Source organism: Salmo salar, chromosome ssa29 (genome assembly GCF_905237065.1).
Source record: "Salmo salar chromosome ssa29, Ssal_v3.1, whole genome shotgun sequence".
Classification (NCBI taxonomy): domain Eukaryota; kingdom Metazoa; phylum Chordata; class Actinopteri; order Salmoniformes; family Salmonidae; genus Salmo; species Salmo salar.
In genome coordinates this window covers 15869300-15894363 of record NC_059470.1, presented here as the reverse complement: position 1 = coordinate 15894363, position 25064 = coordinate 15869300, and the positions used below count along the sequence as shown (strand labels likewise).

At 43.8% G+C, this 25064-nt stretch overlaps 1 protein-coding gene across 5 annotated transcripts in view; it reads left to right on the top strand.

The window, feature by feature from the left end:
- Positions 1–25064, top strand: part of arhgap21a (Rho GTPase activating protein 21a) — a 106602-nt gene that overhangs the window by 43037 nt on the left and 38501 nt on the right. The window contains exons 1-3 of one of the 5 annotated variants that reach the window (XM_014180990.2): positions 816–1360; positions 7082–7273; positions 11308–11329. In XM_014180990.2, the coding sequence (XP_014036465.2) occupies positions 1052–1360; positions 7082–7273; positions 11308–11329 (523 nt within the window). In that variant the 5' untranslated portion in view covers positions 816–1051. Of the gene's footprint in view, positions 1–815; positions 1361–7081; positions 7274–11307; positions 11330–25064 lie in introns of those variants that run through there. The other 4 variants (XM_014180991.2, XM_014180992.2, XM_045710551.1 and 1 more) reach the window with 4 other exon arrangements.

The window sequence follows — 25064 nt, the reverse complement described above, 5'->3', positions numbered from 1 at the left end:
ACCTGAATAGTATCAATACTACTACTGCACTCAACTAGCCTGGTTCCAGATCGGTTTGCGCTGTCTCGCCAACTCCTTTGGTATCCAGGCTAGCGCTCAACGAGCCCAGGCATTAAAACACAACCTAACCTAAAATGCAGGAAGAGTACGTCCTATCCGGCACACTGCACTTAAGATAAAGCCCTTGCCAAGCCCTCCTGTGGGTTTGTTTACCATAACCCATTAAAAAAAGTGTCCGCATGGCACCCGGCTCTCCTCTTATGTAATCCCACTGGGGAAAGATGAAGGGAAAACGGGTTTGGATGGGGTGTGAAAATCGCTTGTAAAGACGATGGAATAAGCACACAGCCTTTGGAGTAAGGTGCTGACTTAAGAGATTATATAAATAGATTGAAAGTGTCTCTGTACTGTCATGTGAGCACTATGTCTGTGTGGAAAGGGCATACTTCTAAACATTGTGTCCAAATGGCCTTTACATTCACAGAGAATATGTGGTGGCTGCCTTGTGTGGTCCAACTTAACCATATCCACCCATGGACCTAGAAAACAATCCCAGTTATTTCTGTCCCTCAGATAGTAGGGATGGTTGCCTTTGTCCCCCCTACGCTAGAATGTGTCGTTTGTGGAATTTCTCTAGCGCTTAACCTGTGTTTGTGTGTTTTTGTTTATTCAGAATCAGGTGAAAAAGAGTGCGAGAGGAGAAGGGAGGGTTAAAAGAACTCATCTGGCCGCCCAGACAGATGTGTGTGTGTGTGTGTGCTTATGAGAGAGTGTGTGGTGGGTGGATGTGCTGGTGCGTCAGTCTGCCCCAGCTCTGCAACACTCTCCGCTGAGTGGAAACATCATGTGGCTGTGGGAAGCACAGAGGAACAGCCCAGCTTCCCAACACTGAGAACAGACCGAGCTGGGAACAGGGGGAAGTAAAAAGGAAACTCAGAGTAACAAAGACTGAGACGCTAGTGAGACCATCTCAGAGCAGAAGAGGAGAGCTCCACTGCCTGGCTTCCTTCTTTTTCTTTGACGGATATAAAGCCGTATTGCTGGCTATGCCATGCTGGCCCAGAGGAACGGGGGCGTCTCCGCCGGGAGCTGTGTGACTACGGTGCCCCTGAAGGATTGCCCTGACCTGGTGGATCTGCTGGATGTAGAGGTGGACTGTTCTCCCTCGACAGGGGACTGTCCCTGGGCTCGTCTGGCCGGTTTTGAAGGCTGCCTGTCGGAGCCCTACTGCCTGTGGTTCCAGCTGCTAGCCCAGGCTTACTGGGGGGACGTGGAGCTAGGCCTCAGGGGGGAAACAGACAGGAGAGTGTCCTGGGGCAGACTCCAAGAAGCATCCAGGAGGAACTGTGTTCGTTCCAGGGTAAGGCGCAGCTTTCGGAGGACTTTTCGAGTTCACCCTAATGCCTTTCTGATTGCATAAAGAGTTTGATTACAAATCCTGTGTTTGAAAGCAAGTAGTGGGCTCTTTTAGTAGAGAACCGTTGGCAGTGCGTTATTGAGTTGTAATACGTTGACCTGTGCTGAAATATGTGCCCAGGCAGTATCAGTGGCTTGCAGCTAAGCGTATTGTGTAACATAGTAAGGATTTGTGAGGGGTGGGGGGGCAACACCGTGTGTTGTCTCAGGAATGTCGCGTGCCTCATCCCTTGCTCCAGTGGCTGGGTAGTACTGTTTTACTGACCGGTCTTTTGTAATGCTTCCGATGGTCAATTCTGAAAGACTGAAAGGACAGCGATATATTTAGGGGATAATAGCTGTATTTCCACCAGTTATCAATGCGGCATGGATTTATTTTTGGATCTGTACTCTAAGCATATCAGTACAGTACTTATTTCTTTTAGATTTATATTATTATTATTATTGTCGTTCGTTGGAATAATTCAGTTTATTGTTTTGGGCAAGGGGAGCACAACGCTATATTTTCCTATGCTGTGAATGTCATGTGTAGTTGCAATGGCCTGTGGTCAGAGGGGAAGCCATTAAGCTAACCGCACCAGTGTGACTCACTATGGCCTAGGAGGACTGTGAGGAGAGACTGAGTCGACAGGTATTGGACACACAACTACACAGCTGACATACAAATGCACAGCACCCACATGGCAAGTAGCTATAGGCTATTTTCCGACATCACATTCAAATCTATATTTAATGGCTGTTGCTGATTGGTGCAGCAGAGAGGGATTCCTAAGCGGAGGTGTTGACAGTTTTGAACCTGTGCTGATGGGGAATGCCTGTGTAGATGCCTCACATGACTGTGTCGGATATGAAGGGGAGTTCTTAGCCAACTAGTCCCAAGTGACACTTTTTTCAGGGTGTGGTGGGATGCTATAATACCTCATGAATGTGATCCCCATTCCTACCCTCTTCACTCAAAATGGCAGTCAGCAAGGTGTGTAAAGCTACGTGCAAAGAACTTTGGAATTAGTCCGATTTAGTTGTTTGAGGGTTAGCTAATCCTCATTGCTTTGGTTTCTTTCACTATGACTGCAGTGCCAGCCACAGTCCTGGACGCCCTGCTCCCTGTTCTGCATTGCTGCCTCTCCTCTCCTTTTCTATAATTCAACATGTTAAATATAGAGATGGAAAAGTGTGTGTGGGAATGGTCTTGTTCTTCTATTGTTATGGGGACCTGAAATCCCCTAAAGTCCCCACAAGGATAGTAAAACAATGAATATTCTCAAAGGCTATTTTAAGCTCAGGGTTTAGGTTTAAGGTTAGAATTAGGGTTAAGTATTAAGGTTACATTTAGGGATTAAGGTTCGGGTTGGGGTTTAGGGAAAATAGTATTTTGAATGGAAATAAATGTTAGGTCCCCATGAGGATAGAAAAACAAGTGTGTGTTGGTGTGTCCGCAAGTGTTTCTATGCAGAGCTGCGGGGTCGCAGTGATCTCACCAGGCCCACAGTTATACAGGCCCAGCCCATTCTCTTGAGGCTCCTACATCTGCTGTAGACACACACACACACACACACACACACACAGAGGTGTGGTGGGGAGAGCGTAAGGGAGGACAGAGAGAGAGGGGAAAGCTTAAAGAAAGAGGAGGGGAGGCAGTGTTTTCGCACTGGAGAAGAAGGAAAAAACAACCTCTGCTCATAACCTGTGGAGAAAGCTGGGCTGAGGTTGCAGCGAGGACTGTTTGGCAGGCCCGTGGTTGGCCCGTAGACACTGCGGTGCTGTCAATGGCGACCACAAACGCACACCCTGTGGCGGTGTGGGCTGAGCGAACCATCAGTTTGATAATGAATCTGACATAAGTCTTACGGCGCAGACAGTATACGAGGCAGGCAGGAGGACATCGTGTGGCTTTCTCGTTGACTTTGGGTTGTGAAATACTGTAGTGCTTTTTGGAATTTATGTGATAAGAAGGTCAGGGGATTCTTTATGTGGTGTTGTACATGCCTGTGATGCATACCAGACAGGATAGATTACAGTGTAGGTTATTGTGTGTGTGTCTGTGTGACGTCATGTTCAGGAAAAGAGTGTCTCTTATAAGTAGGCTGGGGTGAATCACTGTTTTCTCTGTGGTTACCGTTGCCATGATATATGTTTGAGACTGGTGGAAATCCCTGTTTCGTGTGCACAGTTTAGTTCCATCTACAACAGTGTACGAATGATTTGTTGCGGACGGAGCTGTGGCACGTAGCCTTAATGGATCTGACAACCGGCTCTGTTATGAGAAAATAAACGAAAGTGTGTTGAGCAGGATGTGAGCCTTTTCAGTGTTCCTGGATGTTGGAGCTCTGTCTTGCACTCAACAGCATCCAAAAGTTTGTCATTATACAAAATGGCATTCCACTGCTATTCAACCCAGCCAGCGCCAATCTCTTGTTGCGTCAAGGTGTGATGTATTCGCCTACCATGAATTCAATTGGAATAGGCTTAGCCGCTCTCTGATGACAGCACTGAACACAAAGTATACAAGTAATTCCTCACGAAACCTAGGCCAAAAAAAAACGTGATTTTGGGGGATTTACACAAAATATAATCCATAGAATAGCCCTTTGGAGGAACGATTGACATACTGTATATTTGACATTTTGTGTGTATAATTGATCAAAGTTGGAATATTTATTACATTTTGGCTTTACCCAGGCCTCCTTTAAAACTCCTGAGCCATGCCCTGCCCCTGAATGAACTCTTGTTTACTTTCTTACCTTCCTGAGCGCTCGGTAGAACCGTAGCCATGTCAACAAACTGAATATTATTCTATTTCACGTAACTCCGCTTGATTTAGCCAAATGAACTCTCACTCTGTCAGATAAACAAGGTGAGAGAACAAGATAAATGTGTTGCCATTGGCTGCTGTTTTATCCCCGAAAACAGAGCACTCTTTGTTTGAAATAAAGCTTCTTTACTGTCTTCAGTGACAAGGAGCACATTGAGAGTAGCCTGGTACAAGATGTAATGGGGATTTGATGCCATGTGCTCATCACTTGTAAATTGTGGCCTTGTGAATCTGATGACTGTACTGTTAAGATTGATTATGTCATCACTACTGAAGGTCTCCTATTGGGAGACCGGAATGACACTGGACTTGTTCATGTTCTCCTATCTGACCAGGCCCTAAAGTCTAAATATTATAGGTGTGCTTCTGAGGTCATGTCTGACAGTGTTGCCATTTCTCCCTCTTTTTATTTTATTTATTTCACCTTTATTTAACCAGGTAGGCCAGTTGAGAACAAGTTCTCATTTACAACTGCAACCTGGCCAAGATAAAGCAAAGTTGTGTGATTTAAAAACACCACAGAGTTACACATAAGCAAACGTACAGTCAGTAACACAATAGAAAAATCTATGTAGGTTGTGTGCATATGTAGGGAGGTAAGGCAATAAATAGGCCATAGAGGCGAAATAATTACAATTTAGCATTAACACTGGAGTGATAGATGTGCAGATGATGATGTGCAAGCAGAGAACTGGAAGGAAAGGCGGCCAAAAGAAGTGTTGGCTTTGGGGATGACAAGTGAAATATACCTGCTGGAGCGTGTGCTATGGGTGGCTGTTGCTATGGTGACCAGTGAGCTGAGATGAGGCTGGGCTTTACCTAGCAAAGACTTATAGATGACCTGGAGCCAGTGGGTTTGGTGACGAATATGGACTGTAGCGAGGGCCAGCCAACGAGAGCATACAGGTCGCAGTGGTGGGTAGTATATGGGGCTTTGACAACACGGATGGCACTATGATAGACTACATCCAGTTTGCTGAGTAGAGTGTTGGAAGCTATTTTGTAAATGACATCGCCGAAGTCAAGGATCGGTAGGATAGTCAGTTTTACGAGGGTATGTTTTGCAGCATGAGTGAAGGAGGCTTTGTCTTTCTGCTGCATCCTTCACGGTTTCAATCCATTCAAAACCCCTTCTCCCTCTAGGATGATAATAGAGGAAAAGGGTAGTCTAAGGCCACTTCCAGATAATGTTTTCTTCTGTAACTGAATTGGTAATGAGCTTACTTTACATTAACAGAAGTATGTAAGTGGAAAACGTGTGAATCTACTTGTCCTACATTGAGTGGATTATCTCAAAGGTACAGTGAGGGGGGGGGGGAAATATTTGATCCCCTGCTGATTTTGTACGTTTGCCCACTGACAATGTTATAAAATGATTTGCATTTTAATGAGGGAAATAAGTATTTGACCCCTCTGCAAAACATGACTTAGTACTTGGTGGCAAAACCCTTGTTGGCAATCACAGAGGTCAGATGTTTCTTGTAGTTGGCCACCAGGTTTGCACACATCTCAGGAGGGATTTTGTCCCACTTCTCTTTGCAGATCTTCTACAAGTCATTAAGGTTTCGAGGCTGACGTTTGGCAACTCGAACCTTCAGCTCCCTCCACAGATTTTCTATAGGATTAAGGTCTGGAGACTGGCTAGGCCACTCCAGGACCTTAATGTGCTTCTTCTTGAGCCACTCCTTTGTTGCCTTGGCCGTGTGTTTTGGGTCATTGTCATGCTGGAATACCCATCCACGACCCATTTTCAATGCCCTGGCTGAGGGAAGGAGGTTCTCACCCAAGATTTGATGGTACATGGCCCCGTCCATCGTCCCTTTGATGCGGTGAAGTTGTCCTGTCCCCTTAGTAGAAAAACACCCCCAAAGCATAATGTTTCCACCTCCATGTTTGACGGTGGGGATGGTGTTCTTGGGGTCATAGGCAGCATTCCTCCTCCTCCAAACACGGCGAGTTGAGTTGATGCCAAAGAGCTCCATTTTGGTCTCATCTGACCACAACACTTGTCCTCTGAATCATTCAGATGTTCATTGGCAAACTTCAGACGGGCATGTATATGTGCTTTCTTGAGCAGGGGGAACTTGCGGGCGCTGCAGGATTTCAGTCCTTCACGGCGTAGAGTGTTACCAATTGTTTTCTTGGTGACTATGGTCCCAGCTGCCTTGAGATCATTGACAAGATCCTCCCGTGTAGTTCTGGGCTGATTCCTCACCGTTCTCATGATCATTGCAACTCCACGAGGTGAGATCTTGCATGGAGCCCCAGGCCGAGAGAGATTGACAGTTCTTTTGTGTTTCTTCCATTTGGCGAATAATCGCACCAACTGTTGTCACCTTCTCACCAAGCTGCTTAGCGATGGTCTTGTAGCCCATTCCAGCCTTGTGTAGGTCTACAATCTTGTCCCTGATGTCCTTGGAGAGGTCTTTGGTCTTGACCATGGTGGAGAGTTTGGAATCTGATTGATTGATTGCTTCTGTAGATGGGTGTCTTTTATACAGGTAACAAGCTGCGATTAGGAGCACTCCCTTTAAGAGTGTGCTCCTAATCTCAGCTCGTTACCTGTATAAAAGACACCTGGGAGACAGAAATTTTTCTGATTGAGAGGGGGTCAAATACTTATTTCCCTCATTAAAATGCAAATCAATTTCTAACATTTTTGACATGCGTTTTTCTGGATTTTTTTGTTGTTATTCTGTCTCTCACTGTTCAAATAAACCTACCATTAAATTGATAGACTGATCCTTTTTGTCAGTGGGCAAACGTACAAAATCAGCAGGGGATCAAATACTTTTTCCCCTCACTGTAACAATAACCACATTAAAAGTTTATCTCTCCCTCTGTTTCTCTCAGGCTAAACAGAAGGATGGGCGTGACCAGAGCGAGGCATCTGCGACGGGGTCCCCGGTTGGGGCGGAAGAGGAGCCCTTCTCCTGGCCGGGCCCCAAGACACTCCGGCTGCAGCGCACTACACAGGGCTTCGGCTTCACGTTGCGCCACTTCATCGTCTACCCGCCAGAGTCAGCCGTCCACTCTTCCCTCAAGGTGAGAACATCATGACCGCACTCAGGCAACCTTAGTGAACATACAGTGCATTTGGAAAGTATTCAGACCCATGACTTTTTCCACATTTTATGTTACAGCCTTATTCTAAAATGGATAAAAAATGTAAAAAAAATCCTCACCAATCTACACACAATACCCAATAATGACAAAGCGAAAATGGGTTTTCAGACATTTTTTTCAAATACATAAAAAATGAAAAACAGACACCTTATTTAAATAAGTATTCAGGCCATTTGCTATGAGACTTGAACTTTAGCTCAGGTGCATCCTGTTTCCATTGATCATCCGTGAGAAGTTTCTACATCTTGATTGGAGTCCACTTGATTTGGACATGATTTGAACAAGCGCACACCTGTCTATATAAGGTCCCACAGTTGACAGTGCATGTCAGAGCAAAACCCAAGCCATGAGGTCGAAGGAATTGTCCGTAGAGCTTATAGACAGGATTGTGTTGCGGCACAGGTCTGGGGAATGGTACCAACAAATGTCTGCAGCATTGAAGGTCCCCAAGAACACAGTGGCCTCCATCATTCTTAAATGGAAGAAGTTTGGAACGACCAAGAGTCGTTCCAAACGAGCTGGCCACCCTGAGGAATCGGGGGAGAAGGGCCTCGGTTAGGGAGGTGACCAAGAACCCGATGGTCACTCTGACAGAGCTCCAGACTTCCTCTGTGGAGATGGGAGAACCTTCCAGAAGGACAACCATCTCTGCAGCACTCTACCAATCAGGCCTTTATGGTAGAGTGGCCAGATGAAAGTCACATAATACCCCGCTTGGAGTTAGCCAAAAGCTAAAGGATTCTCTGGTCTGATGAAACCAAGATTGAACTCTGGCCTGAATGCCAAGTGTCACGTCTGGAGGAAACCTGGCACCGTCCCTACGGTGAAGCATGGTGGTGGAAGCATCATGTTGTGGGGATGTTTTTCAGTGGCAGGGACTGGAAGACTAGTCAGGATCGAAGGAAAGATGAACAGAATAAAGTACAGAGATTCTTATTGAAAACCTGCTCCAGAGAACTCAGGACCTCAGACTGGGGCAAAGGTTCACCTTCCAACAGGACGACCCTAAGCACACAGCTGAGACAATGCAGGAGTGGCTTCAGGACACTTCTCTGAATGTCCTTGAGTGGCCCAGCCCAGAGTGATGAAGGCGAGTGATGAAGCACGTAAAAAATTCTGTTCTCAGTTGCAACACTCACTACTGAGTTCCCAACTGGGAAAGGGGGATACCTAGTCAGTTGTACAACTGAATGCATTCAACTGAAATGTCTTCCTCATTTAACCCAACCCCTCTGAATCTGAGAGGTGCGGAGGGCTGCCTTAATTGACATCCACGTCTTCGGCACCGGGGAACAGAACAACATAGTTTTACCTTGTCAGCTTGGGGATTTGATCCAGCAACCTTTCAGTTACTGACCCAACGCTCCTACCCGCCAGGCTACCTGCCTCTGGAAGCAAAGTCAGCCACTATAACTGGTCTTCGCGACCTTCATGAAAAGGGTTTCCATGACTGAGCAGCCACACACACACAATGCCAAGCGTCGGTTAGAGTGGTGTAAAGCTCGCCGACATTGGACTCTCTTCACAATCTGGCAGTCCGACAGACTAACCTGGGTTTGGCGGATGCCAGGAGAACGGTACCTGCCCCAATGCATAGTGCCATTGTTGGAGGAGGAATAACAGTCTGGGGCAGTTTTTCATGGTTTGGGCTTTAGGCCCCTTAGTTCCAGTGAAGGGACATCTTAACGCTACAGCATACAATGACATTGTAGACGATTCCGTGGCAACAGTTTGGGAAGGCCCTTTCCTGTTTCACCATGACAGTGCCCTGTGCACAAAGCGAGGTCCATACAGATGGTTTGTCTAGATCGGTGTGGAAGAACTTGACTGACCTGCACAGAGCCCTGACCTCAACCCCAGCGAACACCTTTGGGATGAATTGGAATACCGACTGTGGCCTAGGCCTAATTGCCCAACCAGTGCTCATCCTCACTAATGCTTTTGTGGCTGAATGGAAGCAAGTCCCTGCAGCATTATTATATTAATGCCCATGATTTTGGAATGAGATGTTCGCCGAGCAGGTGTCCTTACTTTTGGCCATGTAGTGTATATACTCTACATGTTTTTATATTTGACCTTTTATTTAAACAGGGAGTCACCATTGAGACCAGGGTCTCTTTCACAAGGGAGCCTGCACATAAAATTCATAGACCAATAATACTGTACAACTTACATTCAACCATATTTATATAATATTAATCATCAACTAATATGGACCAATTTGTAGAGGAAGACTGGGTTACAGTTGTCAGTTTCCTACAACACTGACATTCACCAATATCTGGTGGTGTACAACAGTGTTTTGTAGTGTAGTCTCATTTTACCTGGGAAGCGAGCCAGAAACACCAACTGAATAACATCAACATTATGCTGCTCCGTGCATTTAATCCTGCTGTCCCAGCAGTTCCTGTCTTAATGGGCCGCCGTTCCACGGTTTTCAGTAAATACCGAAATACTCAACCTCTTCTAGTGGGATAGTGCTTCCGATGCCGCCATCTGATTGTTTCAAGCCATGTTTTAAATTTTTTTTTTTTTAAGGTATTTACTGTTAGCCAACCACCTGTCTCCATTTGGGATTTTTCTAACAATCAATACATTTGTAGAAGTGTTTTGTGTTTATGTTTGCAAGTGTATTTTGACACGCTTTTCACTGTGTTAAGAGATCTTACACAGAGCACTTATTCTCTGTCCGGTTGGATCTTGCTATGGCACTGCCATTTAAATTCAAAGCTGAAGCACTCCGTCCTAGATGCTGCAGAGTTGTATCCAGCCGTACCGGTGCAAAGGCCCTCCCTTGTGGCACTGTACTGTGTTGGCCTATTTTCTTCTTTCAAGTAGAATTGGGATGCTTTATGTTTCTGTATAATCACAGTTCAACTCTTATCTGGAAAAACGGAAACTTAACTTCATTGAGAGTTTATTGGTTCTCAGTGCATTAAGAAATAAAAAGCAATATGTCTCCATCAGTAACAGTTGCCACGTGGTCGTAATGCCCATTTCAAATGCTCCCAGAAATGGCATTAGAGCTGGCAAGGCCAAGTCTTGTCCAGCTTTTAGCTGAGGCTTTCTAATTCCCTTCTTACAGTAAGATGCAGCTAAGAGCTTCTGGGAAAAACTCAAATTAAAATGTCAACATTAGATTTCAGAGTGATTTTAGACAAAGTCTTTACTAACATAAAATAAACCCTGTAACTTTGTAGAAATTTGATCTTTATGAAATTCACAGAATTCCATGATTATATTTTATTTAACTAGGCAAATTCTTATTTTACAATGACTACCTAGGAACAGTGGGTTAACTGCCTTGTTCAGGGGCAGAACGGCTGATTTTTACCTTGTCAGCCCAGGGATTCGATCTAGCAACCTTTCGGTTACTGGCCCAACGCTCTAACCTCTAGGCTACCTTCCGCCCCTATCATGTATTCTAATTACTTTTCGGAGCTCTTGAGTATTCACAGTCCCAGTCTTTCTGAAACTGGGTTAACTTGAAGAGGGTCAGCCAGTCTTATAGGATCGCCAAGGGAAACTCGGGAGTCTTAAAAAATATGTGGAGAACATATGTGTTGCTGCGGTGTTACGGGATTAGAACACTCATGTGGGTGTTTTGAACCCGCACTTGAAGGAAATTAAGTATTTAAGCTTGAAGGATATCAGATAAAAACAAACAAATCTAAAGTAGCTTTTTCTAATCAAAGTTTTCAGTGACGGCGACGCGTAGAATAACTCCGCCTTCGTCCCTTGTCACGTTTGTTTGAATCTACTTTAATGTTGCATATTGTGGCTTATTGCATATTGTGTCAATTAGTCTTGTTTAATGACAGTGAAAGCCATTTTCTCTTTTCTTCCAGAGTACAACACTCAATCACTTTATCTTCATTGAGGAAAACCCCAGATAAAATGTGAATGCAAAATGTGAATGCAAAAAATGTCTGACTATCTTTTCTCTCTTCTAGGATGAAGACAATGGCAGTCGAGGTAAGTGGACAGCTGTATATCAAGTTCTTGTTGAATTTATAACTCTACTCCCTCTAGACTTTGAATAGAACATCTATAAAAGACTGATAGTCACTGATCAGCAAGCAAGCTTCATCTCTTCAGTGTTACACATGGTCACTCACAAACCATTCAGATACACCTTCCCATTCAACAACAGCATTTTGCAACGTCACAAAACACTGCACTCTTGAATGCACTTCGTCCCTCACTGTATCAACGAAGTGTCACGCCCTGCTCTTACACAGGCAAAAATCTCCAGCAGCCACTGCACCACTCACTCTGGCTCCTGACCAATCCTAGACAGGTGTTTGGTTACTCTAGTGTGGTGCACTCTGAGAATTGCAGTGAGATCACATTCCTAGTACTCAGTGGCGTGATAACAGCAGATCTCTCAAGCTAGATTGAAACCTGCAATTGATGTAGTAGGGCCAGTGTACTGTTATTCACTCTCCCTTTAATTCCTTAAATGTCACGACAAGAGGAATCAGATTAAAAGGAAGTAGAAAATCATCTTAATGCTTGTTTAACCTTCACTGCTTCAAATGAATCAGTGGTGAACCAGTTCAGCATAGAAAATAACCAGTTTCAAGTAGGACTGGTGATTGATCAAGTAGTTTATAACCAAATGTGATCCGTCAATCAGCTTTCCCAATGGTCTGTATCTTTGTTGAGCTATACAAAATCCATCAATACGGTCTGAACAGTATTCTTTATAGCGGTTAAATATGATTATAAACCTGGTGGTTCGAGCCTTGAATGCTGATTGGCTGAAAGTTGTGGTATATCAGACCGTATACCACGGGTATGACAAAACATTTATTTAACTATTCCAGTTACATTGGTAACCAATTTATAATAGCAATATGATACCTCTGGGGTTTGTGGTATGTGGCCAATATACCACGGCTAAAGCTGGGGGTACACTACATGGTTTTGGCCACGATTTAGCTGTCCCAGATAAGTATTTGATATCAGAAAAAATCCACATGTCATTGCCAACTCGGGGTGCACGGCTGTCACCGACGCACATTTAATGTGAGCGAGTCAAAGACGCAATCTGATGGCTACCAATCTCGTCTTTGAGCAGGCCCAGACGTCCCGTTATTTAACATTTTTTATTTTATCGCCACAAAATCTGAAATGCTCTTGTGTGAGATGTGCAACGACAAGTTTTGAGAATGGGGATCAGCGATATCCAATGAGAGCTCGCCAGAGAAGAAGCCAGTGAGACCATGAAGTTGTTTCACATCACCCAGAATGTGTAGACTCTCCAGCAGGTGCGAACACTACTACTAGTATGTGTTGTACTTACGTTTAACCAAAGATGGTGTCAAATCGTTACAGCTCTGAAGTTCACAAGCACTGTTATTCAATAAAAAATGTCAGCTAGATGTTTCAACTCTGTATGGCGAGTGTGAATGTCTGACTGAATGTTTTGAGGCTGCTTTGAGCCACAGCTCGTAGCTACGTTACAATCTAATCACCTTGTTTTCGTCAGACAGTGTGGTATGGAGAATCCTCACGACCAAGTGACGAATCTTGTAGTGTGTGACCCCCTCCCGTCTGTGTCACATTGTTTAGTGTGTGCACCACTACGTTGGCAACACAACAAAACTTCAGGGAAGATGGCCGTTTAATGTGAGAGACTCGACCATGTTAGGATTTTTAAAGTCATGTAGTGTCCACCCAGCTTAAGGGCTGTATTCAGGCAGCCCTTTGTTACATTACAGCCTTATTCTAAAATGGATTAAATTAATATTTTTCCTCATCTACACACAATACCCCATAATGATAAAGAAAATTTGGCCAATTTAAAAAATAAATCAATTAGAAATGCCTTATTTATATAAGTATTCAGACCCTTTGCTATGAGACTCGAAATTGAGTTCACGTGCATCCTGTTTCCATTGATCATCCTTGAACACAGTGGCCTCCATCATTCTTGAATGGAAGAAATTTGGAACCACCAAGAATCTTCCTATAGCTGGCCTCCCGCCCAAACGGAGCAATCGGGGGTGAAGGGCCTCAGTCAGGTAGGTAACCAAGTACACGATGGTCACTCTGACAGAGCTCCAGAGTTCCTCTGTGGAGATGGGAGAACCTTCCAGAAGGACAACCATCTCTGCAGGACTCCACCAATCAGGACTTTATGGTAGTGTCCAGACGAAAGCCATGCCTCAGTAAAAGGCACATGACAGCCCGCTTGGAATTTGCCAAAAGGCACCTAAAGGACAAGATTCTCTGGTCTGCTCATCACCTGGCCAATACCATCCCTGTGGTGAAGCATGGTAGTGGCAGCTGTGGGAATGTTTTTCAGCAGTAGGGACTGGGAGACTAGTCAAGATCGAGGGAAAGATGAACGGAGCAAAGTACAGGGAGATCCTTGATGAAAACCTGCTCCAGAGCGCTCAGGACCTCCGTTGGAGCGAAGGTTCACCTTCCAACAGGACAACGACCCTAAGCACACAGCCAAGACAATACAGGAGTGGCTTCAGGACAAGTCTATGAATGTCCTTGAGTTGCCCGGACTTGAACCGATCAACCATCTCTGGAGTGACCTGAAAATAGCTGTGCAGCAACGCTCCCCATCCAACCTGACAGAGCTTGAGGCTCTACAGCGAAGAATGGGAGAAACTCCCCAAATACAGGTGTGCCAAGCTTGTAGCGTCATACCCTGGAAGACTGTAAACGCTGCCAAAGGTGCTTCAACAACTGAGTAGAGGGTCTGAATACTTATGTCTATTTAATATTTAAGTTTTTTTTATTTTAATACATTTGCAAAAATGTCTATAATCCTGTTTTTTGCTTTGTCGTTATGGGGTATTGTGTGTAGATTGGGGGGGGGCGATTTAATACATTTTAGAATCAGGCTGTAACTCAGTAAAATGTGGAAAAAGGTGAAGGGGTCTGAATACTTTCCGAATGCACTGTACCGCACCCCCTCGGGCCTTATTACTTAAATATACTGTGATGGCTTGAGTCTGCATTTGAGCTAGATAGACAGACAGAGATCAATAGCAGCTGCAGTCTATAAAGCTGCAGGTAGAAGCTCTTTTCTGCAGTAAGCTTGTCAATGTTGTAGCTTTGTGTAGTGCGTGAGCTTGGCAAGTCCTTCCTATCCCACAGTGCATCCGGTCCTCCCCCCCATGTCTGGGAGCGCTGCAGCGTGACAGCGGGGATGCAGAGTCCCATCTGATCTGCAGCTCCCGGAAATGCACGACTGTGCAACGAGTACACACACATTGTATTGCGCAGTGTACACACATACATACAGCACACACAAACTAAATCAGTAACACTCACGCACACATCACAGGCTTCTCATCCATATAAAGATATCAATCATTGTTTATGTTGCACTTTTGATTGGGGTGCTGCACAATGTGACTGCTACCATTAGTTACAAGTAACGTTCCACTACTCTACCATAAAGGCTGTTTAGGCTACAGTACTGAAGGTGCGATCGCCAGTGGACAAGGCATAATCTCTGCTTCCTCTTTGAACTGGCATGGCATCAATACTGTGCCCTTCTGTGCTGCAGTGGAAATGCAACTTTTTCACAGACAAAATCAACCTTATTGATTTCGTTTTCATTTTTTTGTAGTACATTACCAACATCACTATTTCATGTGTTGAGTACAGAACAGATTTCATGACCTGGGAGTGATCTGTTTTTTCTTGTTCTTGATAGTGATCCAAGTTATGATCCAGAGGATAGTTATGATCAGGGGTTGGAACTGTTTCATTTTTCAAGGAACACAAACGGAACCATGAACGAAAGGGATCCATTCTGTCCCTGAACAGAACTGTTATTTTAAAGCATAGGAACTGGTTAACAATGTTCTTTTATGTTCCAGGCATTTTTTTCCAGTCCCACCAAAAAATGCAACAAAGCGCCTATGCAAAGCCCTCACTCTGATCCTCAGAAACATATTCCAGTGTCTGCCTGCAGAAGCGAGGTTTGGCAGGTCATGTTTTGGAGGACGTGTGACTCGTCCTTCACCTCCCTAGCTCGTTGGGGAGTTGCAGCGATGAGACAAGATCAAAATTGGGGAGGAAAAAAAGGGGGTAAAATAGATTTTTTTAAATTTTTATTGAATAATAATAATAATAATGTGGCCCTTTTTATAATGTACACTTATGTACACTACCGTTCAAAAGTTTGGGGTCACTTAGAAATGTCCCTGTTTTTTGAAAGAAAAGCGCTTTTTTTGGTCCATTTGAAATAACATCAAATTGATCAGAAATGCAGTGTAGACATTGTAAATGACTATTGTAGCTGGAAACGGCTTATTTTTAATTGAATATCCTCATAGGCGTGCAGAGGCCTATTATCAGCAACCATCACTCCTGTGTTCCAATGGCACGTTGTGTTAACTAATCCAAGTTCATCATTTTAAAAGGCTAATTGATCATTAGAAACCCTTTTGCAGTTATGTTAGCACAGCTGAAAACTGTTTTTCTGATTAAAGAAGCAATAAGTAGTAGGGATGACAGGGATATTGGCTGCCTTTTAGACTAGTTTGTGGGTTCAATTACAGGCTCAATATGGCCAGAAACAAAGACCTTTCTTCTGAAACTCGTCAGTCTATTCTGACGAGAAATGAAGGCTATTCCATGCGAGAAATTGACAAACTGAAGATCTCGTACAATGCTGTGTACTCCTCAAAAACATAGGTTTGTTGTAACATTTAAACTTCAAACATGTTTTAAATGTTTTGTGGCTGAATGCAACATTGCTGTATTTTGCACTCAAAAGATATTGCGGTTAAGTAGCCAGCCTAGGCTACTGCTCAAATGTTGCTGTAGTAGGCCTACATGTTTCTCCTTTGCATGGTGTTTTGTTTTTTGGATATTCGTTATCAAGTTTTAAAAACCGAAGCTAGGACTGTAGCATGAGTCTCTACACTTTCCCTCTGCTGCGCTCTATAACGGGTCACACGAAAGCACTGCAACTGAAGTTGAATTCAGATGCGAGCGCATCGGGCTGTAGTTTCATAAAGTATATGACTAAACTGTTGACTCATTTATACTCGCTTGTGTGTCCTATTCGGTCCGCTGGCCTTGTGTTTGACAGATGTGCGTTAGCCTATTAACCACGTTATGACTGGCTTGTGATCATTGTCCTTGCATTCCCAGCGTTAGTTACAGTTGCCCGTTTTTGTTCAAAATATTGAGTCATTGAAATTGAAACAGTGCATCCCGAATGGGTGGAGGCAGCAAACAATGGGTGCATTTGTAAATTGCCTCCAGTGTGTCAGAGTGCACTCTGGGTCGTTCATAAATTCAGAGCGTTGTCAGATTCTGTTCATAAATTCAGAGCACACACTGACACAAATGAGAGAACACCTCACTCTGACCATTTTACTAGCCCTAGGAGAGCTGGTTAGGCTGTTTTCATGTTATCTAGAGTCTTAGTGACTAAATGTGCTGCTGCCAACAATTGAATAACTTTTTTTGTCAATGTTTACTGACACCGGTCATATTCAGCGGGTGTTGCGCGTTCGTAAATTAATCAGTTATGCTACGCTCTGGCACACAATTTACAAACGCACACAATGTACCAGGCCAGCTGTGATTTACAACCTGATGGCAATATTTTTTGGACAACCAAGAAATGTATTGGTGAATTATATTAATCATGCATTGAACTGCATCCATCTATTCTGACAACAACAATGCCTTACTGTACGTCATGGAATTTTTGGTCAATTATAACCGATTTTTTTTAAACCTCTTATGAAGTTGGTTTTGAAGCATAAACTGGGAATTTGATATTTTTTACTGTTATGATTGTCTGTTTCATGACTGCAAAGTAGTTAAAACGCTGTCAGTTCTACTTTAAGCCTGTATCCTCTCTCACTCTGGTGGAAAAAGTACTCATATGTCATAATTGAGTAAAAGTAAAGATACATTAATAGAAAATGGCTCAAGTAAAAGTGAAATACTACTTGAGTAAAAGTCCTAAAGTATTTGCTCTTAAATATACTTAAGTATCAAAAGTAAATGTAATTGTTAAAATATACTTAGTATAAGAAATTTAAGCAAACCAGACGCTACAACTTTCTTTTTTTTATTTCTTATTTACGGATAGCCAGGGGCAGACTCCAATACATAATTTACAAACGAAGCATTTGTGTTTAGTGAGTTGCCAGATCACAGGCAGTAGGGATGACCAGGGATATTATCTTGATAAGTGTGTGAATTGGACCATTTTCCTGTCCTGCTAAGCATTTGAAATGTAACGACTACTTTTGAGTTTTAGGAAAAATGTATGGAGTAAAAAGTACATTATTTTACTTAGGAATATAGTAGAGTAAAAGTTGTCAAAAATATAAAGTACAGATACCCCAAAAAACGACGTATTTTTACTTAAGTACTTTACACCACTGCTCACTATACCCACCGGCAAAATTTTGGTTGCATATTGCGCCATAGGCTTCACTTGTCTGTCTGTCACGCATGTAAACTACTAGCTTGCCTGCTTTGTCCCCACTTATTGGTGAAGTAACTTAATGAGCTAAATGTTTTTTTTTTTTTAACGGTTGATTTCACTGGTTAAAAAAGGAATAGAGCCTCCCAAGTGGCACAGCGGTCTAAGGTGTCACTACAGACCCGGGTTCGATCCTACCAATTGGATATCACGAGAAAAGGGGTAAAATAACAATTAAAAAAGGAACAATATAAGCCTGTACTTGCTGGTCGGAACAGTGGAATGGAATGCAACAGTGTGTTTCTGTTCAGAATGAAAAGATTGGAAAATAATTTTGGTTACAACCCCTGGTTATGGTATGACTGGACAAGTGAAGTGATGAGCAGAGAGGGAGGGAACAGTCCGCTCATGAGCAGGCAGATTCTGGTCTTACAAAAGGGAAATTGAGCAGCGAAGAGAATTCCTGTAAGCATCTTGTTGGCCTTCTCCGTGTCGCATTCCGCAGGCTCGGCACGGGGCCCGAAACATAAAACACACAGAGCCCCCACTGTGACATCAGGAAATCCTTAGGGATATTGTGCGTGTGTCTGTTTCTATGCGTGTGCACCCACATATGCATATACCATTCATCACTCCGCAATTGAAGATGAGTAACGTTCCCTCCTGCCTAATGCCCCCTTGGTCCGGGTCCTGTAAATCCTCTTATGTTTCATACCACGATTGTAAATGGTAGCAACGTTGAGTCCTGTTCTGTGACAGTTTAGATTTTCCCTGCAAGATTCACAAATGTTAAATGTTACTTCATGTAAGACTCGGTTTCGCAAGACTCTCCCTCTCAGCTTTCCTGCCACAAGCTTTCTCTAAGATCGACTGGACCTCAGTATGAAGTGGTGATATTCTTGTTTGGTTTCATCCTCAGTACTTCAATATGATATATTTCTCCTCCGTCTATCTACTGGTAGGGTCCCACTATATTGCGCTTTCAGATCAGCAGCTAAGTGTATTAGATTGGACACAGGCAGGAAAGACACTTTAAGGTATTGAGATCCATCCACAGTTTTTCCTCGTTCAGTCCTAGACAGCCCTTTTAGCCTGTATCATGCGCTCCCATATTCCCTCCAGAGCAGCAGTGGAGTTTATTTGCTTGACTTTGGGCCAATGTGTGATGAGGCTGTCGCTGTTTGGATAGAGGGGGCCTGCTCCGCTCGCCTCACCCCATGTTGACTATCTGGGTGTTGCCGCTGGAACCCCTTCAAACCCCAGGAACGCGCGCGCACACACACACACACACACACACACACACACACACACACACACACACACACACCTGCCTGCCTGCCTGCCTGCCTGCCTGCCTGCCTGCCTGCCTGCCTGCCTGCCTGCCTGCCTGCCTGCCTGCCTGCTTGCTTGCTTGGGATCGAGGAATCTCGACACAATCTAAACATGCAGACGGGAAGTGTGTGTGTATTTGTGGAATTGTGTTTAGAAGTGTTGATGTCTGTTTGTTGCTTTTCACAATGATTGTATACATATCGAACGGCTGTTATTTCAAATAGTCTTCTAACTCGTTTCCTCTCTCTGGCTCTTTTTTCCCCCGTTCGGTCTTTCTCTCTCTGGCTGTGTATTTTACTTAGCTGTTGAAGAGGACTATACACATGAGATATATTGTATTATGCTTGTGAAGCTGTGGTACTTCGGGGACGAAAAAGCGCTCCAGAAACATAAAAATCTACATCTGTTAAAATATTTGTTTTTTTTTGTTCTGTGTGAAAGTCTTCACAGGAGATGTCCAATTTTTATTTCATTTTTGGCAGATTTTGGTCGGCCTCCATAAAGATTGCAGAGGGAGCAATAGCACAAGCAAGTAGAATTCCCCAATATTCTCTGGTGGGCCTTAAAACCCCCAACCTTCCTTAGCGAAGTTCCATCCAGCTTACTCTTCCCTTAAAGCAGTGGTCACCAACCTTTTATTGAGTCAAGATCACTTTCGGAGTCAAAAAAGCAAGCCAAGGTCTACTGCTATTTATTTTTATTTTTACATGACTTCAAAAATGTAAGCCTATGCAACATTAACCTAATAAAAACTGTTCTGTCAGAATGAGGTTTGTGCAGTAGGCGTAATACATTATCACAACATATTGGCTATGCTTGGCCTGACAATATCGCACCACATTATTGATGCCTCATGCACAAATTCATGTTGTTCCTATTACCAGAGAAAATGTAATATGCCTTGATATTAAAATAGACACGATGAGCTGCTAATAATGAAAATGCAGGTCTATCGATACACTTGGCTAATGGCTACTCATTCGCTGCAGCTGCTGTGCTGGTAGTAGCACAAGTGGAAGTAGGGAGAAGCACGTTTTGTGTTGTAATTAAAAAACAGTGACCGTGCTGAATAAAAACTTAAACATGAACTCGCTCATAAAAATAGTAGCTCTTTGCTGTATTCATTGACCGTCTCTCTCTGGTCATGGCTTTAAAAGTTATGAAATCTCACGTAGGCTAGAATCAAACTTTGCTCTGGGGTCCGGTCGTGGACGCTTTAGGCACAGTGATTTGAGCTATCCGATTTGCCAGCACAATAGGAGCACTTTATTTGGCTCTCCTGGCCAAGTTTGTCCTTTCATACACTTTGCCTACCCGGTGCGCAAGGCGTTTGAATCAAGGGCACCTAATACCAACAGCGCAAGATGAATATAAGAAAATAATAGGAGTGCAAGGCTTAATCGTTGGCTTTTCTCCAGAAGTGTTTGGTGGTTGACTAGCAATGCCTTGAAGATCAACTATTTTGCGGTCGACCGGTTGGTGACCACTGCCTTAGAGCAACAGAAGACTTCTCACACACTTCCACCCTAGTGTTCTGGATGCCATGTTTCTTGGACATAACGTCCTCCCCAGGGGTTGTTCCTATAGAGCCAGCAGAGTTTGCTTGGTAGATTCCAGATTCACTTTTGTGAGTAGACTCTTCATTACTCTGTTATTTTTCAGTAAATCCAGGATACTGTGGTCCAGTATTTTATTGGGGGATGCATATTGTATAACTCACTCTTAAAAATGCTAGATTTCTTGGTTTTTGTTATGTCAAGATCAATGGCAGGTCAGAATCTCAAAGAAGCACATGCACATCTGTTTGTTAGGTAAGAAAGTCAAAAAAATAATCCTTTGGCCAATGTCAGGATCAACAGCAGTGGCACACACGCACACATACTTTATAGTATACGCAGTTGCCCCCTGCATGCTTTCCTGTCTATTGTGGAAAAACACCAGGTTGGCATTGTCACTAGCCATGATTAGTTGACTAGCAGACAGATGTAGAGAAATTTCAGACAAGTCACAGTACTGCAGACCTTCCAACCTGCATGCATGTTGCATACCATGCACACAGAGGTCAAAGTACGCTGGTATGAAAAACGACCCTAAAATTCACAAATAGGCTTCTATTGGCAAATTGTGGTTGGAGCTGAGCCAATGTCAGCTCTCCACTTCGTCCGTTGATATACCACTGGTGTGTGAGGAAAAAGGTTAGGGAAAATGGAGAACAAACTATTTTACAAATACTTTCCAAAATGGTATGTTCGTCAAGTACATAACGGAGCACTTTATTTGAAAGTAGTTCTTTCTCCATTTTCCCTAACCTTTTTGGGTTGCTGGATCGAATCCCCGAGCCGACAAGGTAGTTAACCCACTGTTCTCCGGTAAGCCGTCATTGTAAATAAGAATTTGTTCTTAACTGACTTGCCTAGTTAAATAAAAAAGTAAAAAATATTTATAAAAAATATATATAGAATTACCACTATTTTTGCTAAAGACGTCTACATACATAGGTTCGGTTTTCCCCTAGCAGAACTCTCCTAGGTGAAGTGAACGTCTGTGCTCGCATACTCCCTTAAAATCCCTTTGCTTGGAAAAGGAGAAAAAAACTGCAATAGTACTGTTTGTCCCTCTTGAGACACTATAGCAAAAGTTAACTTCCTTAAAATAGTCACAATTAGGACCTCCTGAGTGGCGCAGTGGTCTAAGGCACTGCATCGCAGTTGCTAGCTGTGCCACTAGAGTTCCTGGTTCGAGTCCAGGCTCTGTCGCAGCCAGCCGCAACCGGGATACACAAGGGGCGGAGCACAATTGGCCCAGCGTCGTCCGGGTTTATTTTATTTAACCAGGTAGGCCAGTTGAGAACAAGTTCTCATTTACAACTGCGACAAAAACAACAGTTATACATAAACAAACGTACAGTCAATAACACAAAAGAAAATAAAACTAGAAAAATATATGTACAGTGTGTGCAAATGTAGGGAGGTAGGCAATAAATAGGCCCTAGAGGTGAAAATAAATTACAATTTAGCATTAATACTGGAGTGATAGATGTGCAGATGATGAATGTGCAAGTAGAGATACTGGGGTGCAAAAGAGCAAGAGTCCTAATATGGGGATTAGGTAGTCGGGTGTGCTATTTACAGATGGGCTGTGTACAGGTACAGTGATCGGTAAGCTGCTCAGACAGCTGATGCTTAAAGTTAGGGAGGGCGATATAAGACTCGAGCTTCAGAGATTTTTGCAATTTGTTCCAGTTATTGGCAGCAGAGAATTGGAAGGAAAGGCTGCCAAAGGTGGTGTTGGCTTTAGGAATGATCACTAGGGCAATGTACCTGCTGGAGCGTGTGCTATGGGTGGGTGTTGCTATGGCGACCAATGAGCTGAGATAAGGCGGGGCTTTACCTAGCAAAGACTTATAGATGACCTGGAGCCAGTGGGTTTGGCGACGGGTATGTAGTGAGGGCCAGCCAACAAGAACATACAGATCGCAGTGGTGGGTAGTATATGGGGCTTTGGTGATAAAACGGATTGCACTGTGATAGACTACATCCAGTTTTTTGAGTAGAGTGTTGGGGGCTATTTTGTAAATGACATCGCCGAAGTCAAGGATCGGTAGGATAGTCAGTTTTACGAGGGTATGTTTGGCGGCATGAGTGAAGGAGGCTTTGTTGTGAAATAGGAAGCTGATTTCTAGATGTCATTTTGGATTGGAGATGCTTAATGTGAGTCTGGAAGGAGCGTTTACAGTCTAACCAGACACCTAGGTATTTGTAGTTGTCCACATATTCTAGGTCAGAACCGTCCAGAGTAGTGATGCTAGTCGGGCGGGAGGGTGCAGGCAGCAATCGGTTGAAGAGCATGCACTTAATTTTACTAGCATTTAAAAGCAGTTGGAGGCCACGGAAGGAGTGTTGAATGGCATTGAAGCTCGTTTGGAGGTTTGTTAGCACAGTGTCCAAAGAAACCAGATGTATACAAAATGTTGTCCTCTGCGTAGAGGTGGATCAGAGAATCACCAGCAGCAAGAGCGACATCATTAATATATATAGAGAAAAGAGTCGGCCTGAGAATTGAACCCTGTGGCACCCCCATAGAGACTGCCAGAGGTCCGGGTTAGGGGAGGATTTGGCCGGCAGGGATGTCCTTGTCCCATCGCGCTCTAGTGACTCCTGTGGCAGGCCCGGCGCATGCACGCTGACATGGTCGCCAGGTGTTCGGTGTTTCCTTCAACACATTGCTGTGGCTGGCTTCCGGGTTAGGCGGGCGTTGTGTCAAGAAGCAGTGCGGCTTGGTTGGGTCCTGTGTCGGACGATGCATGGCTCTCAACCTTCGCATCTCCCGAGTCGGTACGGGAGTTGCAGCGACGAGACGACTAACTACCAATTGGATATCACGAAATTGGAGAGAAAAGGGGGTAAAAGTAAAAAAGAAATCTAAATTAACTCAACAAATCTTTTTTGGCCGAGGAGATCTTGGTTGTGCAATTTTACATCTAAATAAGATGTTTGAGGTATTTCTCAAGTGAAAAATGTGCATGAAAACTTGTCGTTGAATGACATACTGCTAGTTAGGTACTGAAAAGTAGCCAATTACCAAGTGCCATTCATACTAAGGCAGTCTTCTACCAACATCTTTATTAGCCTTAAAAAGCATTCGCCTGTGATTTGAGCAGTGTGGGTGCGCCGTCGTGGGGGGCGGGGATGCTGCCGCCACACTGAAGTGGTACTCATACAAATTTGAGAAAATCTGCAAGGAAGAATGGGAGAAAATCCCTAAGTGCAGATGTGCAAAGCTGATACAGACATACCCAAGATGACTCTGCTGTAATCACCAAGGTGCTTCTACAAAGTATTGTGTAGATGAGATTTATGTTTTTAATTTTCAATAAATGTGCAAAAAATATGTTTTCACTTTGTCATTATGGGATATTGTGTGTAGATGGGTGAGAGGAAAAATATATATTTAATCAATTTTGAATTCAGGCTGTAACACAACGTGGAAAAAGTCAAGGGTATGAATACTTTCTGAAGGCACCTTATCCATCAACTGACTCACAGGATTTTACTCAATGAATTGATGTCTCCGTTATGTACTGTAAAAACCTTTTGCTTACGATGGGTTGAAGATTGGTCATGATACCAATCTTCTTTGTTTCTTTGAACATTGAACCTGATTGGTTATTAAAAGTAGATGCGTCGTGACTGAAAGCAGTTTGATAGATTATTATTGGTATATGATCAATGCCTATTTCCCAGACTTTCCCACACCATGGGTTGGGGCAGAATCACTCTGTGTTTACATGGAGACTAGAGATCATGCGCCTCCTATTTTTATAATTCCTGTTGTACCAGAGTCACAGATTACCATCTACACACACAGTCCTCTCTGTCAGTTGTTTTTGAAGTGTTGGCAAGCAGAGGCCCGTCCCTCTCTGAGCGAGAGGGATCGAGAGACAGAACAAGGGGGCGTGAGAGAGGAAGAGAAGGCATGAGTGCGTGTACATCCACATGTGATTGTTTGTGTGAATTGTGCCCTATGTAACTACATGCAAGAGAAAGAGGGAAAGAAAATATTAGAGGCCCTGTTGCATTCTGTCTGGGCTAATGCAGGCGGCGGCGGGCGCTGCTCCCAGCCCCTCTGTAGAATAACATTATCTAACCCAAAACAACGGGAGAGTGATGGAGCCAGCCCACACAACCAGGCCCAGCTGCGCATGCAGGGACCGCAGCCAAACCAGCTGACGCAGCGCTGAAGCCCAGCCAAACCAAAATGCTGAAGCCCAGGCTTTACACTGCAGACTAGCGCTGCCTGGAAAACAGTACTCTATAGAGAGAGCGCAAGAGAGACCTCCACCAGGTTAGGATGAAAGCACATACTGCAGAAGCCTTATGCAAGGTGATTTAAAGCAGTTTGTGGCCTGTGTTGTCCAGCAGTTAGAGCTGCACTGACCCCGAAAAACAT